At 42.1% G+C, this 23240-nt stretch overlaps 1 protein-coding gene across 2 annotated transcripts in view; it reads right to left on the bottom strand.

Moving 5' to 3' along the window:
* Nucleotides 1–23240, bottom strand: part of PLEKHG7 (pleckstrin homology and RhoGEF domain containing G7) — a 149227-nt gene that overhangs the window by 39694 nt on the left and 86293 nt on the right. For both annotated transcript variants that reach the window (XM_075342440.1, XM_075342439.1), the window contains exons 5-10: nt 9482–9609; nt 8677–8717; nt 8238–8336; nt 2142–2288; nt 359–454; nt 42–143 (exon numbers count right to left, since the gene is read on the bottom strand). In XM_075342440.1, coding sequence (XP_075198555.1) covers nt 42–143; nt 359–454; nt 2142–2288; nt 8238–8336; nt 8677–8717; nt 9482–9609 — 613 coding nt within the window. The remainder of the gene's footprint in view (nt 1–41; nt 144–358; nt 455–2141; nt 2289–8237; nt 8337–8676; nt 8718–9481; nt 9610–23240) is intronic.

Below are 23240 nucleotides of genomic sequence, written 5' to 3'. Positions count from 1 at the left end.
TTGTTGTTTGTGTTTGGTATACTATCATTTTCTAAACTCACCTTAGTTAGTAGGTCTGTTAAAGATAATGAGAAGGAGGTTGTAAATCCAAGTTCTTCGCTTTCAATAGTGTTAAGCAAGTTGGTGGCAAAGTTAAGGCTTTCCTAATAAAGATATAATAATATAATACAAAAAGTAAAATATTAAAGAATTCTAGGATTGCAGAGGTTGAAAATAAGAATGAATATTAGACTACACCCAATGTAACATCTTGGTATAGTACAAAGGTCTTCACCTATTGTAAAACTACAACTTCAAGTATGCATCCATCAGCAAATCTTTTACTTTTAATGTAAGAATTTACGGGAAATAAGAGTACCTGATTCAATTCTTCCAAATTGGCAAAAAGTCTAACTGGATCCGCATCCAACAGATGATCATTGCTCTGTAAGTGCCTTAGTGCGTCACAAAATATCTAGAATATTAAATAGAAAAGTAAATGTATAAATTAAAAAATAAATCACAATGTGATATGACACCTAGGATATTAGGATGTCACCCAGGAGACATGCAGACTGTCTTCCACGATGACTTACATAAGATTGAAAAATTAGATTATATATGGTTATATACAATTATTAGTGTAAAAGGGACTAGTGATCAGATTCATACTGCTTAAACCAAATAACGTGAGAGAAAGAACGTATATCAAAACGGGATCACCACAAGGTCAAGTTTATATAAAGAATATACTTTATTGTACAAAAAACCACACGTCCACACCAGGAGTGTAGCACACACAGAAGATAATTAAAAACACTTAAAAAGCCTGTGGCATATAAGAACTATCACGTTGGGAAACAATGCATATAATTATAAAGGATATATCCATACAATAATCTACAATGTTAACAACCTCCCCTAATGCACCATACACATATAACATTGCATTACATTGATGTTTCACTATCCAAAAGATGGTATATAAGAGGTACTGTGTTGTCATCAAATACACAGTATTACAATCTAGGATCCTAGACCATTAGCTGGCTGCATAATTCTGACTGTGATAACAATGGCATAACATAACCAATGATCCAGTATAACCCACTATTTTGTATGGTGTTTTCTATCTGGCTGGCATCTCACCGATAGTGAGTATAGACTGAGGATACTCTTTAGGCTTGGTTCAGGACAACTACCTTGGCCACTCTGGGTTATACTGGATCATTGGTTATGTTATGCCATTGTTATCACAGTCAGAATTATGCAGCCAGCTAATGGTCTAGGATCCTAGATTGTAATACTGTGTATTTGATGACAACACAGTACCTCTTATATACCATCTTTTGGATAGTGAAACATCAATGTAATGTAATGTTATATGTGTATGGTGCATTAGGGGAGGTTGTTAACATTGTAGATTATTGTATGGATATATCCTTTATAATTATATGCATTGTTTCCCAACGTGATAGTTCTTATATGCCACAGGCTTTTTAAGTGTTTTTAATTATCTTCTGTGTGTGCTACACTCCTGGTGTGGACGTGTGGTTTTTTGTACAATAAAGTATATTCTTTATATAAACTTGACCTTGTGGTGATCCCGTTTTGGTATACGTTCTTTCTCTCACGTTATTTGGTACAGTTTTCTGTATACCAGGAGATCCCGCGGGTAGTGCCCTTCCCCTCTCTATGTTCAATACTGCTTAAACCACAGGCAATGTGAATAAGACATTGGCCACGCAAGTGCCGCCAGGTACGCTTTACTCTGAAACATACTTTGAAGGGCTGGCCCGGGATTATCGCTTAGCTGACTAGTCTCCGATGTCTTCTTCTGACCCTGCTCCATTTGACTTACTGGTCTCGCCTGATGTTTTTTTTCGAAGGGAGAGACCTGTCAGTAAATGGGATCAGCTGCCTCTGACAAGTTAGTTGAGGCCTATAGTCCCCAGCCAATTTGGAAACTTATGTTTACTCTGAAATACTACATCTTCAGAGCAAAATATACCTGGCTGCAATCGCGATTTGGGGAAATTAACAGTGTCATAACCAACTTAAATTAATTAGTTAATCTTTATTCCAGATAATAAACTCATTGGTCAATATATACTCCATATATCACACACACAATCATTAGATCAAGATTACATCAAACTCACCCTCTTGAGAACTAGTAAGTGTTCTAAAAAGTATGTACATTCAGAGGTGAAGAGTTCCCATATTGCCTCTTGCCTTTTTCTGTTTGAAGACCTCATTTGTTTTTTCTCGACGGTCTGCGTATTTTTTATTTCATCCCAGGTTTTATCCTATAAAATAGGAATAGGAGAATTTGACGTTTTATAATAGACTACCATATCTGAAACAATTCCTATTATGGTGATGATAAACTTTTAAATTTTAATCTCTTGTCACACAAAGGGAAATATGATATCCCTAACTTGTCACGGTACAAAGAGAAAGTAATGTGGGCTGAGGCACTGGAACGGGTGGCAACCTTTTCCTAACAGAGAGTGGCCACGTTAAAGATAAACTGTCATAAATATAAACAACTACTCAACCATCTTCCTCCAAATCCATCTTCTCCACCATGACAAAAGATAATCCTTCCACTCTACTCTCACGATGGCTGCTCACTCTCTTCAGTTTGCCAGCTTGTTGTCTCAGAGTAACCTTTGACTCTACTCTATCCTTCAAGCCACACATCCAAGCCCTCTTCACCTCCTGACAATTCCAACTCAAAAATATCTCCTGGATTCGAGCATTCTTTAACCAAGAATCAACATAAACACTAGTGCATGCCCTCATTATCTCTCGCCTCGACTACTGCAACCTCCTGCTCTGTGGCCTCCCTTCCAACACTTTTGCACCCCTCCAATCTATCCTAAACTCTGGGGCTCGATTAATCGACCTGTCCCCTCACTATTCATCTGAGTCTCCTCTCTGGCAATCCATTCACTGGCTTCCCATTGCCCAAAGACTCCAGTTCAAAACACTAACCATCCACAACCTGTCTCCTCCATACATCTGTGACCTAGTCTCCCGGTACTTACCTGCACACAACCTCAAATCCTCACAATATCTCCTTCTCTACTCCCCTCTTATCTCCTCTTCCCACAATTGCTTTCAAGATTTCTACCATGCCTCCCCCATACTCTAGAATGCTCTACCCCAGCATATCAGACTCACCTACCATGAAAACCTTCAAAAGGAACCTGAAGACCCACCTCTTCCGACAAGCTTACAACCTGCAATAACCCTCAGACCAATACACCACTGCGCAACCAGCTCTGTCCTCACCTATTGTACCCTCACCCATCCCCTGTAGACTGTGAGCCCTTGCAGGCAGGATTATCTCTCCTCCTGTACCAGTCTGTTTTTGTAATGTTCATGATTGTTGTATTTGTTTTTATGCATACCGTTTTTACTTGTAAAGCACCATGGAATAAATGGCTCTATAATAATAAATAATAATAATAATAACTGTATTTTGTTATGGACCATAGCTAGTACTTTGAACAAAATAAATGAGTAACATATTGACAGTAGTATACTGTAATATTCTGATTACTCTGTCGACTACTCTTGTATTTGTCCTTTCAGTAATGGCACTATATTTTACTGTTAGAAGCTTTACAGGAGCTGCAAATTTTGAAGTGGAAGTCAAACGTGTTGAATATCAGAAACGTACAAACGAGGGAATTTGGACCTGAAAATATTTTTCCTTATGTAGCAAGGAAGTTAGCACTACACCAACAGTATCAGACAGCATACATTCAAATGTCAATGAGACTTTCAATCAAAACAGGTGGTGCCTAATATAAAGCTTACAGAAGTCCAGAATATCTTGCAAATAGATGATCGAAAACCTTGCACTCACAATCTTTTAAAAAAATGTCTTTTATTAATACATGATCGCCCGTAACCTGACCTTAGGGTACTTCGTTAAACTCAGTGACGCCACATGAGGTAAAGTAACTGACTTTACTGAGGTCACCTGAGGTCAGGTTACCTGCGGTCACAGGTAGAGGGCCGTGTAAACCTCCAGCTGTGCCCGCAACTTACCTGAAGTCTGCAGCAAGCGGTCATGTACCATGATCACACTCTGTGACTTCAGTAATGTAGCAGAGCTGGCATCTTCGTGGGAACTCGCATGGATTATGTTGGACCTGCAGGGATGTTTTGGGGGGTTAATAAAGTGGTGAAAGGGGGTGTTTTTTGTATTTTATTTCAAGTAAGATTTTTTCGTAGTTTGTGTTTATTTTCACTTACAGATTAGTAATGAGGGGCTCTTATAGACCCTCCCCATCACTAATCTAGGGATTAGTGGCATCTGTGAGCTGCTATTGACTCCTTATTACCCTGATTGCCACTGCACCAGGGTAATTGGGAAGAGCCAGGTAAAATGCTGGGATTGTTGCATCTAATGGATGCGACAATGCTGGGTGGTTGCTATTTTTAGGCTGCGGGGGCCCCAATAAGCATGGGTCTCCCAGCCTGAGAATACCAGCCCCCAGCTGTTGGGCTTTGTCATGGCTGAGTATCAAAATTTGGGGGCTGCACACTGTTTTTTAATCATTTATTTAAATAATTTTAAAAAAAGCCGCATGTGGTTAATCCTGTTTTGATACACAGCCAAGATAAGTGCACAACTGGGGGCTGCAGCCTGTAGCGAATGCTTTTATATGTGCTGGTATCATAATATGGCTTATATAGGTGACTAGTCGCCAAGATTTTTTATTTATTTATTATTTTTACTGTATGATAGACCTGCAGACAGCAGGTTGCATTGAGATTGGTTGCAGTCAGATGCTGTCACACAGGCTGGGGGCACATCTGACTGCAATCAATCACAGATGCTGGTAGGCGGGGAAAGCAGTACATATTTAATGAAGGTAATGAGTGGCCTCAGAGGTGAATGAGTGGCTGCGGGAGCTGTTACAGCCATGCTGGAGCCTCGGTAAGTATTGCTTGCTTTATTCTTATTTGCTTTATTTTTCCTTTTATTTTTTTTTATTTCCTGAGTTGCCAATCCAGATCATTAGTCAGAATTCCGGGCCCAAGTCCGGCACTGGGGTACGTTTGAAACCAACCGGATTTGGACTTTTACAGTCCAGGTCAGCCCATCACTTGATCTAATAGCTGCAAAGCATTATGTTGAAGCCTAAGTTTATGTGAGCCTTCTCATGCTGTTTGATTCTTCTACAATTCAAAGAAAGTGATGTCATGGGTGTGTCACGGGTGACAGACAGTCCTGTGATGGACGGCTAAAGAAGGTCACACCTTTTGGCTGCGCAAACTGCTCCCGGACCTTCTATTATTTCTGCTTGGTGTATTTGGTATCCTATGTAGCTCTTCTGCTTGGTTTTCCTTACTTCCCTTTAGGACCCTGCAGAGTTCCTCACCCTTTCAGCTGTTTTTCATCAGCACTTTCCTTCATGTTTTTATATAACCTCATTTCCACTTACTCTGTGCTGGTATAAGGTATAATACCCTTTACAAGTCTTTAGGGCAAGCAGTTGGCTTCTATACATCTAGAGAAATGTTGTTGTTGTTGTTGAAGTTCCTCTCCCTGAGTCACTTGGAGATAAGGATTGGATTAGATTTTCTTTACTTTCCCACAGTTTGTGAATCCTGTGTCTTTTTTAGAGCTTAGTGGGGTTGACTAAGCACTCCTCCCATGCGCTCCCTACCTAGAGCCAATGTGACGCCCTGGCACATCAGGTTGTCACAGGGTATTGTGCAATCTACCCTTCTGCACAGTATCCAATCCTCCTTGGTTACGGGTCCTGGTCCTTTGGTGTTGCTAAGAGCTTAGCCAGTCAAAACCCTAGAAGCACTTTACACCATACCCACCAGGCACACCATTGGGGGCCTGAAGGGAATAGAGCCACCTACTTGGGGGGTTGGTAGGGGAAGGTGAAAAAGTGAAAAGAGAACTAAGAAAGGAGTGGAAGAAGTAGGAGGTAGAGTGGTGAATCTCTGAGAGGGAGAGGTCACCGGTGAGGAGCAGGGCTCCTTGAGTACTAGGTAGCAGACGTTGGTCTGGGTCTGGTAGGAGCTTGAACCCCGGTCGCAGGGGATCATATCAAGGAGCACGGATTGCCAAGGAGGGCAGCCGGCGGCCTTGAGCCATCTCCGGGCAGGGGCCAGGGCACGACGGGGTCTGTGGACCCTAGGCCGGGAAGTAGCTTCAAGCGTCCTAGTAATTTACCCGACGGGGGTGAAGCCTTCAAGATTCATCCCTCACTCGCTCCAAAATCGGGGTACTAGCGCACCGATGGGATAGGACTTTCCCTTTCACAGTCCACCAAATCCCAAGCGTGAACCCTGAGAGCAAGCTCCCTCCGTTAGCCATACGAGTGAGCGGGACCTGCCTAGTTCCACACTACAGGGTCCAAACAGTGAACAAGGTGCCACGGAAAAGGCCACAGGCTAACAAGCAACACCAAGGGTACAGACCCAAGCGTGCTCCCTCCTGGCTGCAGCGGTGCTCAGAATTCTTGTTTACAAGCTGTCGATGTCAGTATTCTTGGACTGAGTGCAGGGGTGGGATTCAAATTTTTAACAACAGGTTCTCTGTAAACCACGCCCATTTGAAAACTACACCCATTCTGTAACCACACCCATTTTGTTATCCACACCCATTTTCACGCACTTTCCTCAACCAAAAAATCCAAGTAATTTAAAGTATAATCGCTTTCCACTTCTTCCCTTCCTCTACCATCACTCTCCTGTCCAGCACCAGTTGTTCCAGTCACTTTCAGTCATATTGCATTTAACGGTTTTTCTACAATTTTTTAAAATTATTACTAAAGGAGCCCTGCTAAAATTGGAACGGATGACCTTCCCCATACAGATCTCATCCCATGTGGCTGCTTTCCCCCTACAGATCCCATCCCATGTGGTCTATCCCCCCCTGCAGATCCCATCCCATTATGGCCTCTTTCCCCTACAGATCCCATCCCATGTGGTCTCTTTCCCCTGCAGATCCCATCCCATTATGGCCTCTTCCCCACTGCAAATCCCATCCTATTATGGCCTCTTTCCCCCTGCAGATCCCATGCCATTATGGCCTCTTTCCCTCTGCAGATCCCATCCCATTATGGCCTCTTTCCCCCTGCAGATCCCATCCCATTATGGCCTATTTCCCCCTGCCGATCCCATCCCATTATGGCCTCTTTCCCCCTGCAGATCCCATCCCATTATGGCCTCTTTCCCCAGCAGATCCCATCCCATTATGGCTTCTTTCCCCAGCAGATCTCATTCCATTATGGCCTCTTTCCCCAGCAGATTTCATCCCATGTGCTCCTTTTCCACTGCATATCCTGTCCCATATGACTCCTTTTCCCATATAGCTCCCATCTTAATGTGGCCTCCTTTCCCCATATAGCTGCCATCTTAATGTGGACTCCTTTCCCCATATAGCTGCCATCTTAATGTGGCCTCCTTTCCCCATATAGCTCCCATCTTATGTGGTCTCCTTTCCCCATATAGCTCCCATGTTATGTGGCCCTTCACCCCATATAGCTCACATCTTATGTGGCTCGGGGAACCGGCTGCTATTTTAACAACCGGTTCTCCCGAACCGGACAGAACCAACTGAATCCCACCCCTGACTGAGTGAGTACGCAGAAACCCTTCCTTTTCTCAATGGCACCCCACTCCTGCACTACCAACACTGGGCCCCGGGGCACAAACCCCCTACCCATGGAGCGGTTAAACACCTTGCTGTCACACCGTCGCCACCGGGCTCCCCCTTTCCCCAACAGCAGCGGTGGTATTCCACCTTACCACGCACCATGGGTGGCATCACAAACTTCTAACTCCCCTGTACATACACCCTTTTTCAAACTCGAGTGTCCGCACGAACCCCCGGGTCCGGAGACACCGCGGTTCTGGATCCGAGCAGCTCGGCCGCTGGCACGGGGGCGGTACACCTACATTACGGTCAGCCAGGGTTAGGTATCTGGCTCAGTGCTTAGGTGCAGAACCTATCTAGTTTGGTTAGGCAAGCCATGGACCAGCGTAGGCTGGGTCAGGGGTCATCATCTCCCCCTTCTCTAGACATAAGTTTTCCTCCCCTTTCCTTTTGCCGTTCGCTTGGTACTTCCCCGTACATAGCGTGATAAGCAAATCTCAAACTGTTAAAAGTGGCCAGGTTTAGCAAATTTTTAAAAATGCAACACAAATTTAATTAGCATCAAATTGATTCACTCTTTTTTATTGGTTATAGTATTTAATATGTATTACAATACCTTAATATTAGTGAATTCATATTCTGTGAAATCTGAGACCTTGAACGTTGACAAACAATTCTCCAAGTCAGAACTTTGTTTTTGTTTGCTTTTGATGAACTATGAAAGAATAAAAAAAAAATAATAATAATGGTCCTTTCATTAGTTTTTGACCCAACTCAAATAAAATACTAGCTCATGACCTCGTCTAATTCACAACAAGAAAGGCAACAGTGATTACCTGCCCAGATCATGGAATCAAATGCACTCACACGATGCAGCAAAACCCCTCAATAAAGATGGAGGCTAAACACTGATGGAGCAACCACTCACATGCCACCATACAATACAACTGTATATAGACTATAACAGCTATGAGTTGCATTGACATCTGAATGAGTACATAAGTAAATATAGAAAAATACATGTTTCTTTAATGAAATGAATAAGAAATACTTACCGATGCTTTCTTAGAGAACGGCCATTTTGGTTTCTTGGCATCTATTTAATAAAAGAAAAGCAGCTTGTACTATAACATGGACATGAATATGTGTTGGATATTAGCTACAGAATAGAGAACTCTACATAAGTGATTAGTATCTATCCACACACATATAGATGGTTGGTTGCCTTCCTTGGATATGTGTAGCTCTCAGTAGGCTCAAAGGTCAGACTACTTATGCACAATATGAATTGTCTGAAGTAGTTAATTCCACCCTTTTGTAAGCATATAATAGTCATAGTGCAGGGACAACAATGGTTTTGGGGAACAAATATGTTTTTTTTAATCTCATACAAACACTTTATTGCTTCCAAACAGGAACAACTAGAACATTATGATGATTTGTTCCATCTATAGCAGAACCAGAAGCTCCGCCGATCATGTTTTTAGTTATCTGTTTGCTTATGGCTAAAAACGGAACATGTATTCAATTATAATTAATATTTATCATGTACTTTTTAACTGTATAAATCTATAGGCCTAGAGAGTAGAGTTGGTAGATCAAGCAGGGTTACATATTCAGGAATTTATAGACTTGGCAGAAGAAAGAGCCACGCAGTCAGCACCTTGAGCTATGAGCTGTGACAGTGATTCAACCTCTCAGCATAATTAGTGGTGCTTCCGTACAAATAATACAATAAATTCTTAGGGCAGGTTGGTTTCATAGGGGATCCCTTGAGTGTTTGGGTGTTTCACTGATTCCTGAGCTCCTAGGTCAGTATAATTCAATGAGTTTGGAAAATAAATCTCCGCGTTTACTTACCACTATTGGGAAGCCATTGGGTCTGATATATGTAGTCAGAAGCACCATCTGAAACCAAAAGGTCTCCTGGGAATACTTCCAGTCCAGGTATACTTAATACCACGGAGCTACGTCTTCGTTCACTCTGCCTTTGAAAGTAAAAGAAGATTATATTTCACTTATTTATATCCAAATTATCAATTAACATGAACTGAAGGGTCATGCTTAAGGGGACTCTGTCACCAGGTTCTTGCTACCATATCAAATTATGATGTAGGGGTAGAAACCTTGATTCCAGGGATGTCACTTACGGGCTGCTTTCTATAGCTTGATAAAATCACTGTTTTATGTGACAAGTCTAGCAGTTATTTTAATGCTGAGCTGGCAGCCCTGTGAGTGATATATTGCTGCAAATCAGGGTCTCTGCCCCTGTGTTATGCTGCTGACAGATTAAATATCAAAAACCTTGTGACAGATTCCTTCTAAGTCGTCCCCTGCTCATGAAAAATGTATTAAGTAATTGGCTATATTGAAGGAATTTTATTCTATTACCTATGCAATTCACATTAAAGTCACCATATAAAAAAAGTATTAAAAACTACTGTGACGACAGCGTCTGGCCACTTGTGTGTGTGGGGGTGAACTGTTTTAATTAGGCCAGACATATGGGTCCTATTGTTTGTTAAATCGAGAGATGTTAACCATTGTCTCTCCCCAGACTGATCGATGTCTTATTGTCTATAAATGTGTATTGCCTCAGCCCTTTTGACTACATAGTTCAGAGAAAAATTATGCAGTCAGATTGAACTTGCAACCAATGAGAGAGCAGCCATCTCCATCAATCCTGTAAGACACAACACCCTGAATTGAGAACTGAGAGCTATAAAAGGGCCTTATTTCTGTTACTTCTGTAACAAGTGTATTATTTTACATAAAAAATGGCATTTCAGCTCACCTGATAAAGTGCACAGCATAGGGCAGCTCCATGAACAATCCAAGAGTAGAAATAGTACCACCACAAATCCGTAAGAAAGAAAAAAAAAATAATATATATATATATATATATATATATATATATATATATATATATATATATAGCTCTATTTATCCTTCTAGTTTTTATGCCTTTTTGGACTAAATAAATGAAAAACATTTTATTTTTACAGATTTGTGCTGGTACCCATCCAAGGAACTTCGGCTCCTGCTGGAGAATCACAGAACTGCACCAAGAGAAGGATTCTACATAATCTCAGTTGAGGGGCTTTTGTTCCGACTGAGGAAACACAGAACTGCTTCCTAAGCTTGGCGCTATCTTTTCTCAGTGGGTGGCCACCAAAAGGAGAGTGCTGCTAGACTGGGATAGTTGGCCCTGGAAGTCACGATGACTCTAAACCCTGATGGGCCAGAGGAAGGTTGAGACTGATGGTTGCTTGTACCATCTTGTGTTCTTGCTGGGAATGTACAATATGTTTTTTCTTGTTGATGAACCAATAAAGTCTTACCGATGTATGGTTCGCTCACCCTGTGTCGTCTGAGTAGTGTTTTACCCACAAGGAAGAAGTGCGGTCGTTCAGTGGGATGAGACCTGGTCAGTGCAGTCTTTATAAAGACAACCAGGCCAGCGGAAGAGAGCACCCACTCACCCTTGTGTCTCCACAACTACTTGTACTAAACTGGAAGTACGGTAAATAAAATTTTCTAAAAACAAAATATTATTATTACCAAATTGGTCCACTCAATGCTTAATCCAAATCAGTTGAGGGAAGGAAGGGTAGCAATAGGATACAAAGCAAGCATGTAAAAGTTCAGGTTTTCCACACAGCCTTACACTGTAAGTATTTTCTACATAGTTAATTCTCCCTGATTGACATGCGTTAATTAACTTGAAACACGGGTACTTGAAAGCTTTACTCTGAATACAACCTAGCACAAAAGATTCCAATGAATGAGGATTATTGTGTATTCCTTATTTATTAAAATTCCATCGAAGATGAAAAGGTCTAGAATTTTTAGCTTTCTCTTGATAGATTTTATGTTTAGTATACTTGACATTGAGTACTTACTGGTAAATTTCATATCAAAGTTACATAATTTTATCACCAGCCAAGTTTGCATATCACTACAGACAGTTCTCAGATTACTAACTATACGTATTTTGTATCTTTGTTTGTAAAAGGAACATGTTTGTAGGTTAGATCATGGCCGGAAAAAAACCTAATACTCACCTCACCGCTGACCACTGACCTCCCGATGCTCATTCACTCATTCTGATGCACTATCTGGTCCTCTTCTTTCCACCATTGCACATCAAAACTGTGGCCTTTTAACTATAGAGTATGACATTGCAGCCAGGTCCAGCCCTCAGAGATTCCTGCACTTCATAAGGTAGCAACATCAACATCGAGACCTTTTAGACATGAAGTGACCTCTGGGGTCTGGATGCAGCTGGAAGTCTTGGAGTTACATAGCAGAACAGCGGAAAGAAGATCAGATAGCGAGCAGCAAAACAGCCAGGAATGTGTATTACTTTTTTTTTAACCAATACTCACCTCGACAAATAGCAAAGTGAATAGCAAAAATTACGCCTAAAAAATAATTTTATTGTGAACAAAATAATAAAAAGGTCAGAAAGGACCTAGTTTAAAATTGGACAAAGCCAAAAACGAACATAGGACAGAGCCAGAAACTAATTCAAATGATCCCCATTAGGATCAGCTGGCTACTAATAAGACACCCTATCATACAGATGTGAAGGATGTGTCATTTGTTAATTTATCACAAATAGGTGCTGCTATTATGGATGAAAAATAGGAAAGGAACGGTCTTACCCCATCTGCCGTATACCTATTTCCCTGGTTAAAGTATGGACACCTAATGCTGGATGGTTTACAGTTACCGCAGGCAGGATAACCTGGTCCTCGGACCTCTGACTCAGGATCCCCAAAGGTAAATAAACATGTGTCCAGCGGTGTAAAAAAGCTTCTCCCAACGCGTTATCTACTCATATCATCAGGGGAGATGTCCGGTCAACAAATGACCCATACAATATAGCATAGCATAGCATCGTATCAATTTACTGTGGAAAAAACAGAACAGACAAACACCGTCACCAAAAAGGTCCTTGCCACAAGTGCACAAACAGCACAGCACCGGCATGCAGGCAATAACACTTACTTCCATCAGGAATACACGAGTCCTGGGCAGCGCGCACCTCACAAGCTGCGCCGCCTAGATTTAAAGTGCCGGTTACTTGGAGTGGCGTCTGACGTCACATCCGCCTGAAAGATGGTGAGCTCACTTCCGGGTCACATGATCGGGACCGCGACGCATCACCGAGTGCGTAACCATAGCAGCCATAACATATTCATATGGCTACAACAAAATGGCCACTGGTATAAACGCCATCATGGCGAGAAAGGGGGCCAATAATGTAAATACGAACCCATCTATACAAAATATGGGTAATCACGAAAAACCCAGACACATGTCATAGGGAGCCCAGATAGAGTATGCAAGCTTAGAGGATAGCAACAAAATTAAAAATAATGGCCAAATAAAACCGAAAAGGAGGTTCATTCCTGAGAGGATTAAAAAATGAAAAAATCAAAAAAATCAAAAATCAAAAAAACACCCAGGGGAGGAGAGACCAACCCGAGAAGCACAAAAAGCGGGGGGGGGGGGGGGGGGGGGGGGGTTTTGATAAGCCAAAAAACGGATACTATTAATGGAATAGAGTAAAAGAGAAGAAACCTCCACCAAGGCTACGACTATTACTAACCATAGTTAAAGCTGGTCCTACCTATTTGTGGAGGTCGGCACCCTAATATAGAACGGTGAGTGGTGCCCCCACTCGGCCGACGACTGGCCCTCCTGACACTAAAACTAACCTAATCCACCACAAAGGGTGCGAAGGAAATAGTATCATTAAGGCCCAATGGTTTAACTGTCTTCAACCAAAAAATCCATTTCGTTTCCTGTCTGAGGATTTTCTTGTCCCAATCGCCTCCTCTGAGGGGAGGAGCCACAACATCAATGCCCTGGAAACATTAATAGTATCCGTTTTTTGGCTTATCAAAACCCCCCCCCCCCCCCCCCCCGCTTTTTGTGCTTCTCGGGTTGGTCTCTCCTCCCCTGGGTGTTTTTTTGATTTTTGATTTTTTTGATTTTTTCATTTTTTAATCCTCTCAGGAATGAACCTCCTTTTCGGTTTTATTTGGCCATTATTTTTAATTTTGTTGCTATCCTCTAAGCTTGCATACTCTATCTGGGCTCCCTATGACATGTGTCTGGGTTTTTCGTGATTACCCATATTTTGTATAGATGGGTTCGTATTTACATTATTGGCCCCCTTTCTCGCCATGATGGCGTTTATACCAGTGGCCATTTTGTTGTAGCCATATGAATATGTTATGGCTGCTATGGTTACGCACTCGGTGATGCGTCGCGGTCCCGATCATGTGACCCGGAAGTGAGCTCACCATCTTTCAGGCGGATGTGACGTCAGACGCCACTCCAAGTAACCGGCACTTTAAATCTAGGCGGCGCAGCTTGTGAGGTGCGCGCTGCCCAGGACTCGTGTATTCCTGATGGAAGTAAGTGTTATTGCCTGCATGCCGGTGCTGTGCTGTTTGTGCACTTGTGGCAAGGACCTTTTTGGTGACGGTGTTTGTCTGTTCTGTTTTTTCCACAGTAAATTGATACGATGCTATGCTATGCTATATTGTATGGGTCATTTGTTGACCGGACATCTCCCCTGATGATATGAGTAGATAACGCGTTGGGAGAAGCTTTTTTACACCGCTGGACACATGTTTATTTACCTTTGGGGATCCTGAGTCAGAGGTCCGAGGACCAGGTTATCCTGCCTGCGGTAACTGTAAACCATCCAGCATTAGGTGTCCATACTTTAACCAGGGAAATAGGTATACGGCAGATGGGGTAAGACCGTTCCTTTCCTATTTTTCATCCATAATAGCAGCACCTATTTGTGATAAATTAACAAATGACACATCCTTCACATCTGTATGATAGGGTGTCTTATTAGTAGCCAGCTGATCCTAATGGGGATCATTTGAATTAGTTTCTGGCTCTGTCCTATGTTCGTTTTTGGCTTTGTCCAATTTTAAACTAGGTCCTTTCTGACCTTTTTATTATTTTGTTCACAATAAAATTATTTTTTAGGCGTAATTTTTGCTATTCACTTTGCTATTTGTCGTTCATACTCCAGTGGATTATTACCCAGTAGCTATTTACAATACTCACCTCTCCAGCCACCCAGCTGCTAGTCAACTGCTGCTCCTCATTCTGTTATCTGGAGCCATATCTCTAGCTTCTTCACTGTGGGCAGGAATTCTCAAGCGTGCTCGCTACTGCTCATTACTCGATCGTGCATTGGGGTGCTTGAGGAGCTTGGCTGAGTATTGCAAGTGCTCTGATATTTCATTTGTGAAAGCACAATTACAATGCACAGGCTTGCTTCACTGCATGATGTGTGCAGGTACCCCAGGGAGAGCCAGTTGCAGTTTCTGAATGGCTCTCCCAGGGGATAAAACAACGTTCTCGGATGTAGTGTGACCCCTCCCCCCCAAAACAAAAACCACCCTCCCGCCGGAAACGCTCGTTTTTTTTCTGGCTGTATGTGGGTGGAAACAGAAACAGGCCAATCATTGACCTTCCATAATGTTCGTTATTCGCGTTGAGCTCATCTGAGCATCTAACCATCTTGAATCGAGTAATGCGCATTAGAGCATTTTAGTGCTCACCCATCACTATATTTTAAGCAAAAATATATATCTTTTCTTCCTTTTCATTTTTAAATTGACAAAAAAAGGAAATGCGCCAATGCAAAAGTTTGGGTCCCCTGCATGGTTAGTATCTAGTAGCACCCCCTTTGGCAAGTATCACAGCTTGTAAACACTTTTTGTAGGGAGCCAAAACTCTTTCAATTCTTGTTTAAGGGATTTCACCCATTATTCCTTTGGAAAAAAGTCTTCCAGTTCTGTGAGATTCCTGGGTCATCTTGCATGCTCTGTCTTTTGAGGTCTAGCCACAGATTTTCAATAATGTGCAGATTAGGGGAATGTGAGGGCCATTGTAAAACCTTCAGCTTGCACCATTTGAGGTAGTGTATTTATGGATTTTGACGTGTGTTTAGGATAATTATCTATTTGTAGAAGCCATCCTATTTTCAACTTCAGCTTTTTACAGATTGTGTTATGTTTGTGTCACGCCCCGGGGCGGCCGAGCTGCTCGGATCCAGGCGGCACGTGGCTCGAGGGGTCCCGGACCCGGGAGCACCTTCAAGCAGTTTTAAATGAAAAATAAAAATAAAGTTCGACTACGCCACTCGCGGTTTGTGGCTAGGGATAGTAGGGCCGCCGCTGCAGGTTCCCACTGGGGATGATGGATGGGGGCAGCGTGAATGGTGGAGCCCTCCATGAGCAGGGCTTTTCCCCAGGGGTAGGTGAAGGGTTAATGTGGATGCGCAGTGCAATGAAGCAATCCAGACAGAGAATGCAGTTTGATGGTTTTTACTCACTGGATTCATTCCCTGGGAACGTACTGGATCCCAGGTGCGCCCGTGTCCCTGATGGCTGTGCCTGCCAACCTGGTGCCACTCTCCACCTGTGCACTCTGGTGTATGTGGGTCCTCCCTGGTGTGGAGTACTTGGAGGTCCTCCTGGTGTCTAGGTCCTGCCGCAGGTAGCTTGGACTATTTAAGGGAATGTGTCCCAGTCCCCTCTTTGTTGCTGATGCCTTGGATGTTAGTGGTGGCAGATGAGTCCTGGAAACCCACCCGCCTGGCAGAGTTAACAGATGGCTTGAAGTCCTGGTCTGTTCTGGGATCTGCAAACCGTTCGTGCAAAGTACTGTGACCCCACAGGATCCCTCAGTTCTTGGAGCTTGCTCTCTCGCTCTGCAGCTACTTTCCTCCTCTGAGTGGCTGATCTTTCTCCTCAGGTCTTTGCAGTGTCTTTGCTACCACTCCGCCGACTTTCTTACTCCTCACTTTCCTTTCTGTTTCCTTCCACTTTCTCTCTGTGTCTCAAGAGTTTCTGGTCTGTCTTGACACCTTTCTTACTACTCCTCTCCTCACAAACTTTTACTTCCTCCTCCTAAACTCAACTGACTGTCTCACTGTCTAGCCACACTACCCAGGTCACTTTCTCCTCCCCAGGTCTTGTCTCTTCCTCCCAGTTGGCTGCCTGTTATCTAACAGTACCCAGCCCTGTCATCTGGCAAGGTGAGGCTACCAGACGGGTACAGCGAGTGTAAATGTCCTGGTGTGCTAGTGTGTGTGTGTAGTCGCTGGCACAGTTATGTTGGACCTGGGCTGTTACCTTGTTTTTGAAACACCTGGTTCTCGCAGGCATCACATTTGCATCAAGAATTTGTTGAAATTTCATTGAATCCATTCTTCTCTCGACCTGTGAAATATTCATCTTCCTATTAGCTGCAAAACAACCACAGAAAATGATTTATCCACCCCCATGCGTAATGGTTGGGGTTACGTTCATTTCCTGAAATTCTGTGCCCTTTTTTCTACCTGCATACCTTTGATCATAGTAGCCAAAAAGTTCTATTTTAATCTCATCATTAAATAACATTTATGCAAGTACCTGCATGAGAATGAAGTGATTAACCAGAGCCAGCATGGGTTTGTAACTAATAAGTCAAGTCAGACTAACTTAATTTCCTTCTATGACAAAATCACTGACTGGGTGGATCAGGGAAATGCAGTAGATATAGTATATCTTGACTTCAGTAACGCATTTGACAAAGTATCTCATACAATCCTTATTGAAATAATGACCAAGTGTGGAATGGACAAGGCAACTGTTAGATGGATTCGTAACTGGCTTAATGATCGGAGTCAACGAGTGGTCATAAATGGCTGCACATCCAGTTGGAAGACTGTCTCAAGTGGGGTACCACCGGGCCCTGTCCTGGGCTCCGTGTTGTTCAACATCTTTATCAATGATTTAGATGAAGGTATTAAGGGTAAACTGATTAAATTTGCTGATGGCACAAAGCTAGGAGGAATAGATAATACTAGAGAAGAGAGAGAGAGAATTCAACAAGATCTAAACAAGCTCGAACAATGGGCAGCAACTAATAGAATGGTTTTTAAGAGGGAGAAATGCAAAGTCATACATCTTGGCAAGAATAATGAAAAGAGCATATACAGCATGGGAGTAATAGAGCTATCCAACAGAATGTGTGAAAAAGACTTGGGTATACTAATAGATCACAGCCCGAACATGAGTCAACAGTGTGACGCAGCAGCAAAAAAGGCAAACATCATTCTAGGATGTATTAACAGAAGCATACAGTCTAGATCACGTGAAGTCATTATCCCCCTTTACTCCTTTTTGGTCAGACCTCATCTTGAATATTGTGTCCAGTTCTGGGCATCGCATTTTAAAAAAGACATCAACAAACTGGAGCAAGTTCAGAGAAGAGTGACCAGAATGGTGACTGGTCTGCAAACCATGTCCTATGAGGAACGGTTACAGGATTTAGGATTGTTTAACTTGCAAAAGAGAAGACTGAGAGGAGACTTAATAGCTGTCTACAAATATCTTAAAGGCTGTCACACAGTAGAGGGATCAGTTTTATTCTCATTTTCACAAGGAAAGACTAGAAGCAATGGGATGAAACTGATGGGGAGGAGACACATATTAGATCTTAGAAAAAAACATTTTGACAGTGAAGGTGATCAATGAGTGGAACAGGCTGCCACGAGAGGTTGTGAGTTCTCCTTCAATGGAAGTCTTTAAAAAGAGGTTGGACGGACATCTGTCTGGGATGATTTAGTGAATCCAGCTTTGAGCAGGGGGTTGTACTAGATGACCCAGGAGGTCCATTCCAACTCTAATATTCTATGATTCTATGATTCATCGGTCAACAGGATTTGTTTCCAAAATGCATCAGGCTTGTTTAGATGTTCTTTTACATACTTCTGACCTTGAACTTTATGGTGAGGTTGCAGGAGAGGTTTTCTTCTAATGACTTTTCCATGATGGCAATATTTGTGAAGGTGTTTCTGAACACTAGAACAATGCACCAGAACTCCAGAGTTTGCTAAATGTTCCTGAAGGTCTTTTGCAGTCTAGCGAGGCTTCTCATTTGCCTCTCGCAGAAATTTTGCTTGGTCTTCCAGACTTTATCTTGACTGTCACTATTCCAATTAACTGCCATTTCTTAACTACATTTCAAATTGAGAAAAGGGCAACTTGAAAACACTTTGCTATCTTCTCATAGCCTTCTCCTGCTTTGTGGACCTCCACCATTTACAGAGTACTAGGCAGCTGCTTAGAAGAACCCATGGCTGCTGTTTTTTGGCACTAGGTTAGAGGAGGCTGGGTTTTTATAAATCCATAACCCTAACAGGCAGATTAAGGTCTGAAACCTTGGTCAAAGGTGTCTCAGCACACAAATCTCCAAGGGTGTCTAAAGTTGTGCATCGGCCCATTTTCCTTTCTTGTTGATTTGAAAATGTAAAAGATTGAGATATATATATATATATATATATATTTGCCTAAAATACAAAGTTAATGTGTCATCGTGAACTTTATGCCTTTTAGAGATCATTTCATCTTCAACTTGTTTAATTGTTCACAATAACAGTAATTTTGACCAGCGATGTCCAAACTTTTGCATGCCACTGTACAATTGTGATTTGGACACAACCTTATAACTCACAGTGACTTCCAGCCTGGTCACCGCCCAATCTATAGTGAAGAGGCCGGAAATGCTGAGCTCGATGGCAGAAATGAGGGAAACGGACGGTTACTAGAAAGTTCAGTGGTGTGGTATTAGATTTTTTTTAACATTCAATATTCATAACTAGGGGTTGTATGTAAATTCATAAGTCAGGTTTTCCTAATTATTTACAGCTACGTCTTCGAAACATTCTGTTCATTGGGATATCATCTTTCTCACTCAGCCAGATGTTTTATCAATGGATGGAGGAATGGGAAGGAAGTAAACCATCTACCCTCCAAACCACTAAGGTTTTGCCAGCAATGCATAGTGAATGATTACCAACCATTCTCATTACTATTATTATTACTATTAGTAAGACTGTCTTTCTGTTTTTAGAAGGCTAAGTTTGCACAAACATATCCAAAATGTTCATACAGGAAAAACAAATGAGTTTTCATCTGTATTGTCACCTGTATGCCATTTTTATGGCATTTGTGTGGCATACATTTTTATACATCAGCATTGAATAAAATTTACAAGACCAAAAACAGCCTCAAATATTAAAAGATACAATGTATCCATACAAATTGGAAACTATACAGTTGATCTGTATGGGATCTGATTTTTTTTCATCCGTAGACTTGAATGGGTGAGTCTCATCCAAAATATGGTCGACACTAAGGGTGCGTGCCCACGATCAGTGTTTGCAGTGTTTTGGACGCAGCATGCTTCTGCTGCATCCAAACTGCTGCGGTGTACAGTACAACCATAGTGGATGGGATTTCTAGAAATCCCGTGCCCACTGTGCTTGTTTTTCCTGCAGCAAACACTGACTTTTCCAGACCGCAGCATGTCAATTAATTGCTGCGGATTCGCATGTGTCCTTTGTAGGGAGAACACAAGCAGGAGACCACAGCGCACTGAACCCTGATCGTGGGTACAAGCTGCTGTGGTCTCCTGCGTTCTCCTGTGGAGGAGACTCACGGCCCCATAAGTCAGGACCCGCTGTGTCCAGGAGGCAGTGAGTCCTGATCGTGGGCACATACCCTTATGCTTATGCAATTTTTTGCAAGCAAATTTTTTTTTACCAAAGACAAAAATGTTTATCTGAATAACCTAAATGACAAATGTGGAGACACGGGGCTCAGTGGGTGCTCTCGTCCACTAAAACCCGCCGCCTTTAGAAAGACAGCGTGGCTCAGGGCTCATCCCAACTGAACGCCGGCCTCCTTAACCATGGGCGTAACACTGCTCAGACAACACAGGGTGAGGGAACCACAATAGACTTTATTGGATCCCCAAACAATTAACGGCACATAAAACATAACCAGCAAAACACACAAATGTAACAGGCAACAGAGTCTCACCCTTCCGCTGGCTCACCAGGGATTTAGAATGTCCATGCCTCACAGGTTCCAGGGCTACTTACTCCAATCCAGCAGCACCCCGCTTTCGGCGGGCACCCACCGTGACTGGAATAACGCCAGATTTAGGAAGCTGGCTGAGGTCTGCAAAGTCTGTAACAGGTGACTGAACTGTCCCAACCTGAGTGTCCTCCTTAGGTATTCCTGGTATGATAATACAATCCTGGCAGCCGGGGTCGAAATCCCTAGGCTGTGGATATGGTCTCCAACCGGAACCGGAGTCCCTAGATTGAAGCCATAAGATATACTGATCCTCTAGTCAGCTCCAAAGAGCTTAGACTGGATCCATCAGCATCCATCAACCACCTGGTGGCTTAAAGAAATCCCTTTTATAGCCACAGCCTTCCACTTGGATACACTGCGTCCTCATCGATTGGTTGGACAAGAGCGCCTCTCCCATTGGATGAATCTCAAGCTGCTTGGACAATGTTCATCCAAATGAAGTCTACAGAAAGACTGAAGATATCTACATGGAGTCTGCAAGTCACAGACTCAACAATGACTACTAAGGTAATCACATTAGCAATACACAACTACAATACAATGATTACTGGAAAAGTCTGGAGAACAATACGTCTGGCTTTCAGTGGCCAACACAATTACATTGAGTCAACAAGAGTCTTGTAAAAACAATGAGGGACTTCTCCCCCGTCTATAAACAATCTATCATGCTGTCTGGCTGAATTTTAAGAAACTTTAACCCATGAGAGTCCATGTCGTCACAACAAATATTGGTCAGAGTGCTGTCCATTATTTTTCCATGGACCCACCAAAAATACAGGATATGGTTATTTTCATTGATCATTTTATAAATTTATAATGGGACACTATTGGGCTGCACTGCAATATCAATCAATGCAATAATTAAGGATGCTGAGCCCATTAGAAAATTATCTGTGAGAGCCTTTTCACATGGTTTGTGTGGATTTGAATTGCACTTTTTGAGATATGAAGATTTTCTTACACTCAATGTTACGGTGAATAGGTTTTGAATATTCCTATTCTCAGTCTTTTTGACCCTTCATCGTTAGCATTTTTCTAAACTCAGAAACTGATGTAAGATTTAAATGGTCAAAATTGTCTATACCTAGTAATATATTATTACGGGATTAATAAATTAACCTGAACTTTGGGACTTGAATGACATTTATCCTGTAGATAAGATTGAACAATGGAAGTGTTAAATTCTTTTACATTCCATTAACAATAACTCTGATTGATTAAATTTGGGTAGAAAGCAAGAGGCAAATATTTTCACTGCTCTCACAAAGCAATCACAGTTTTTTATTAAATGAAACAATTAAGAATTAACCAAAATATAAACAAAATGATTACTTGATGCAGATTAATGCAATGTATGTATGAACTGTGCAAGCTTTGGGTGCTATTTTGCAGATTCTAGTATTTTCTTGCAATGGAGGCATAAGGCGTAGGCAAATTAGCCAATTGCTCAGGGCCCACACACCCTAGAGGGCATTTAAAATCTGTGGTAGAACAAAGACACATGGTCTCCCTTCATTACCACCTTCCATTGTTAACCACTGGTTGCTTTACTCCTGGAGCCTACAAAATGCTGGGCACAAATACAGAACGTCAGTGTCCTGGTGCAGGTGGCGTGATGATGCAGACGCGTCGCTCTGACTGCGATCAGACGCTGGCTGTGCCAGAAGACTCAGGGTTAGGCGAGTATGCAATTTTTTTACTGTATAAATTAGTACTTGTATGGGAATGTGAGAGCCCACATTTTATACAGAGATCTGTGGGTACCTCATACTGTGTATAGGAAGTTGTAATGGATATCATACTGCATATAGAGAGCTGTGGGGGGGGCCATCATTCTGTATATAAGCAGATGTGGGGGATTGTATACAGGAAGCTCTGGGGACATCATGCTGAATATTTATAATTATAAATGTTAAGTGGGCACTTAAAGGGCATCATTACATTATAGGTGCACTTAGGGTATTATAAATTTGAGAGGGGCACACAGGCATTATTATTTTCTATGAGCAAAATATGAAAACTTTTACTTTTTATGGCACTCACAGACGACTTTAATATTTTGTAGAAGACAATTTTATCTATAGGGCACAAATGGTGCCGTATGTAAGGGTTACAGTGGTGGGTATTAGTATGTGGGACAGTAAGAGGAGCACTGTTACCATGCCACACAGCAGGCACATTAATAGGGGCAAATACTGTGGGTTAGAAATACATGGGGACAAAGCTGGAAATAAGAGATGTCAAATATCTGTGTCGTAAACTCTACAGACAAGTCAATTCTGGAGAAAGCATTTCGGTCTGAGCAAGATGAAAAATGCTAAAAATGTGAATGACTTCATGAAAAAAATTGTCAACTATATGTCATTATCCATATCTACACTGTAACTTGCTTTATGTTGTGTGACTTCAAGCAAAGCAGCCATCAGTCAAGCAGGAGCAGTTGTTGATGGGCGGTGAATAGAGCTGGAGTGACAGAGGCTGCAGATCTATCATACCCATTTGCATATCAATATCAATTCAAACACTGATTGCTCAATAACAGGGGAACAGACTGGCCACATTGATGATGTAATTTGAATGTTAACCCCCATCTCCCTGAAGCCTGTTTTCATCTTTCTGACCAGACCATTTTTTTTTTCAATTTT

This window comes from Anomaloglossus baeobatrachus, chromosome 4 (genome assembly GCF_048569485.1).
Source record: "Anomaloglossus baeobatrachus isolate aAnoBae1 chromosome 4, aAnoBae1.hap1, whole genome shotgun sequence".
NCBI lineage: Eukaryota > Metazoa > Chordata > Amphibia > Anura > Aromobatidae > Anomaloglossus > Anomaloglossus baeobatrachus.
This window is presented reverse-complemented; position numbering and strand designations above follow the sequence as displayed.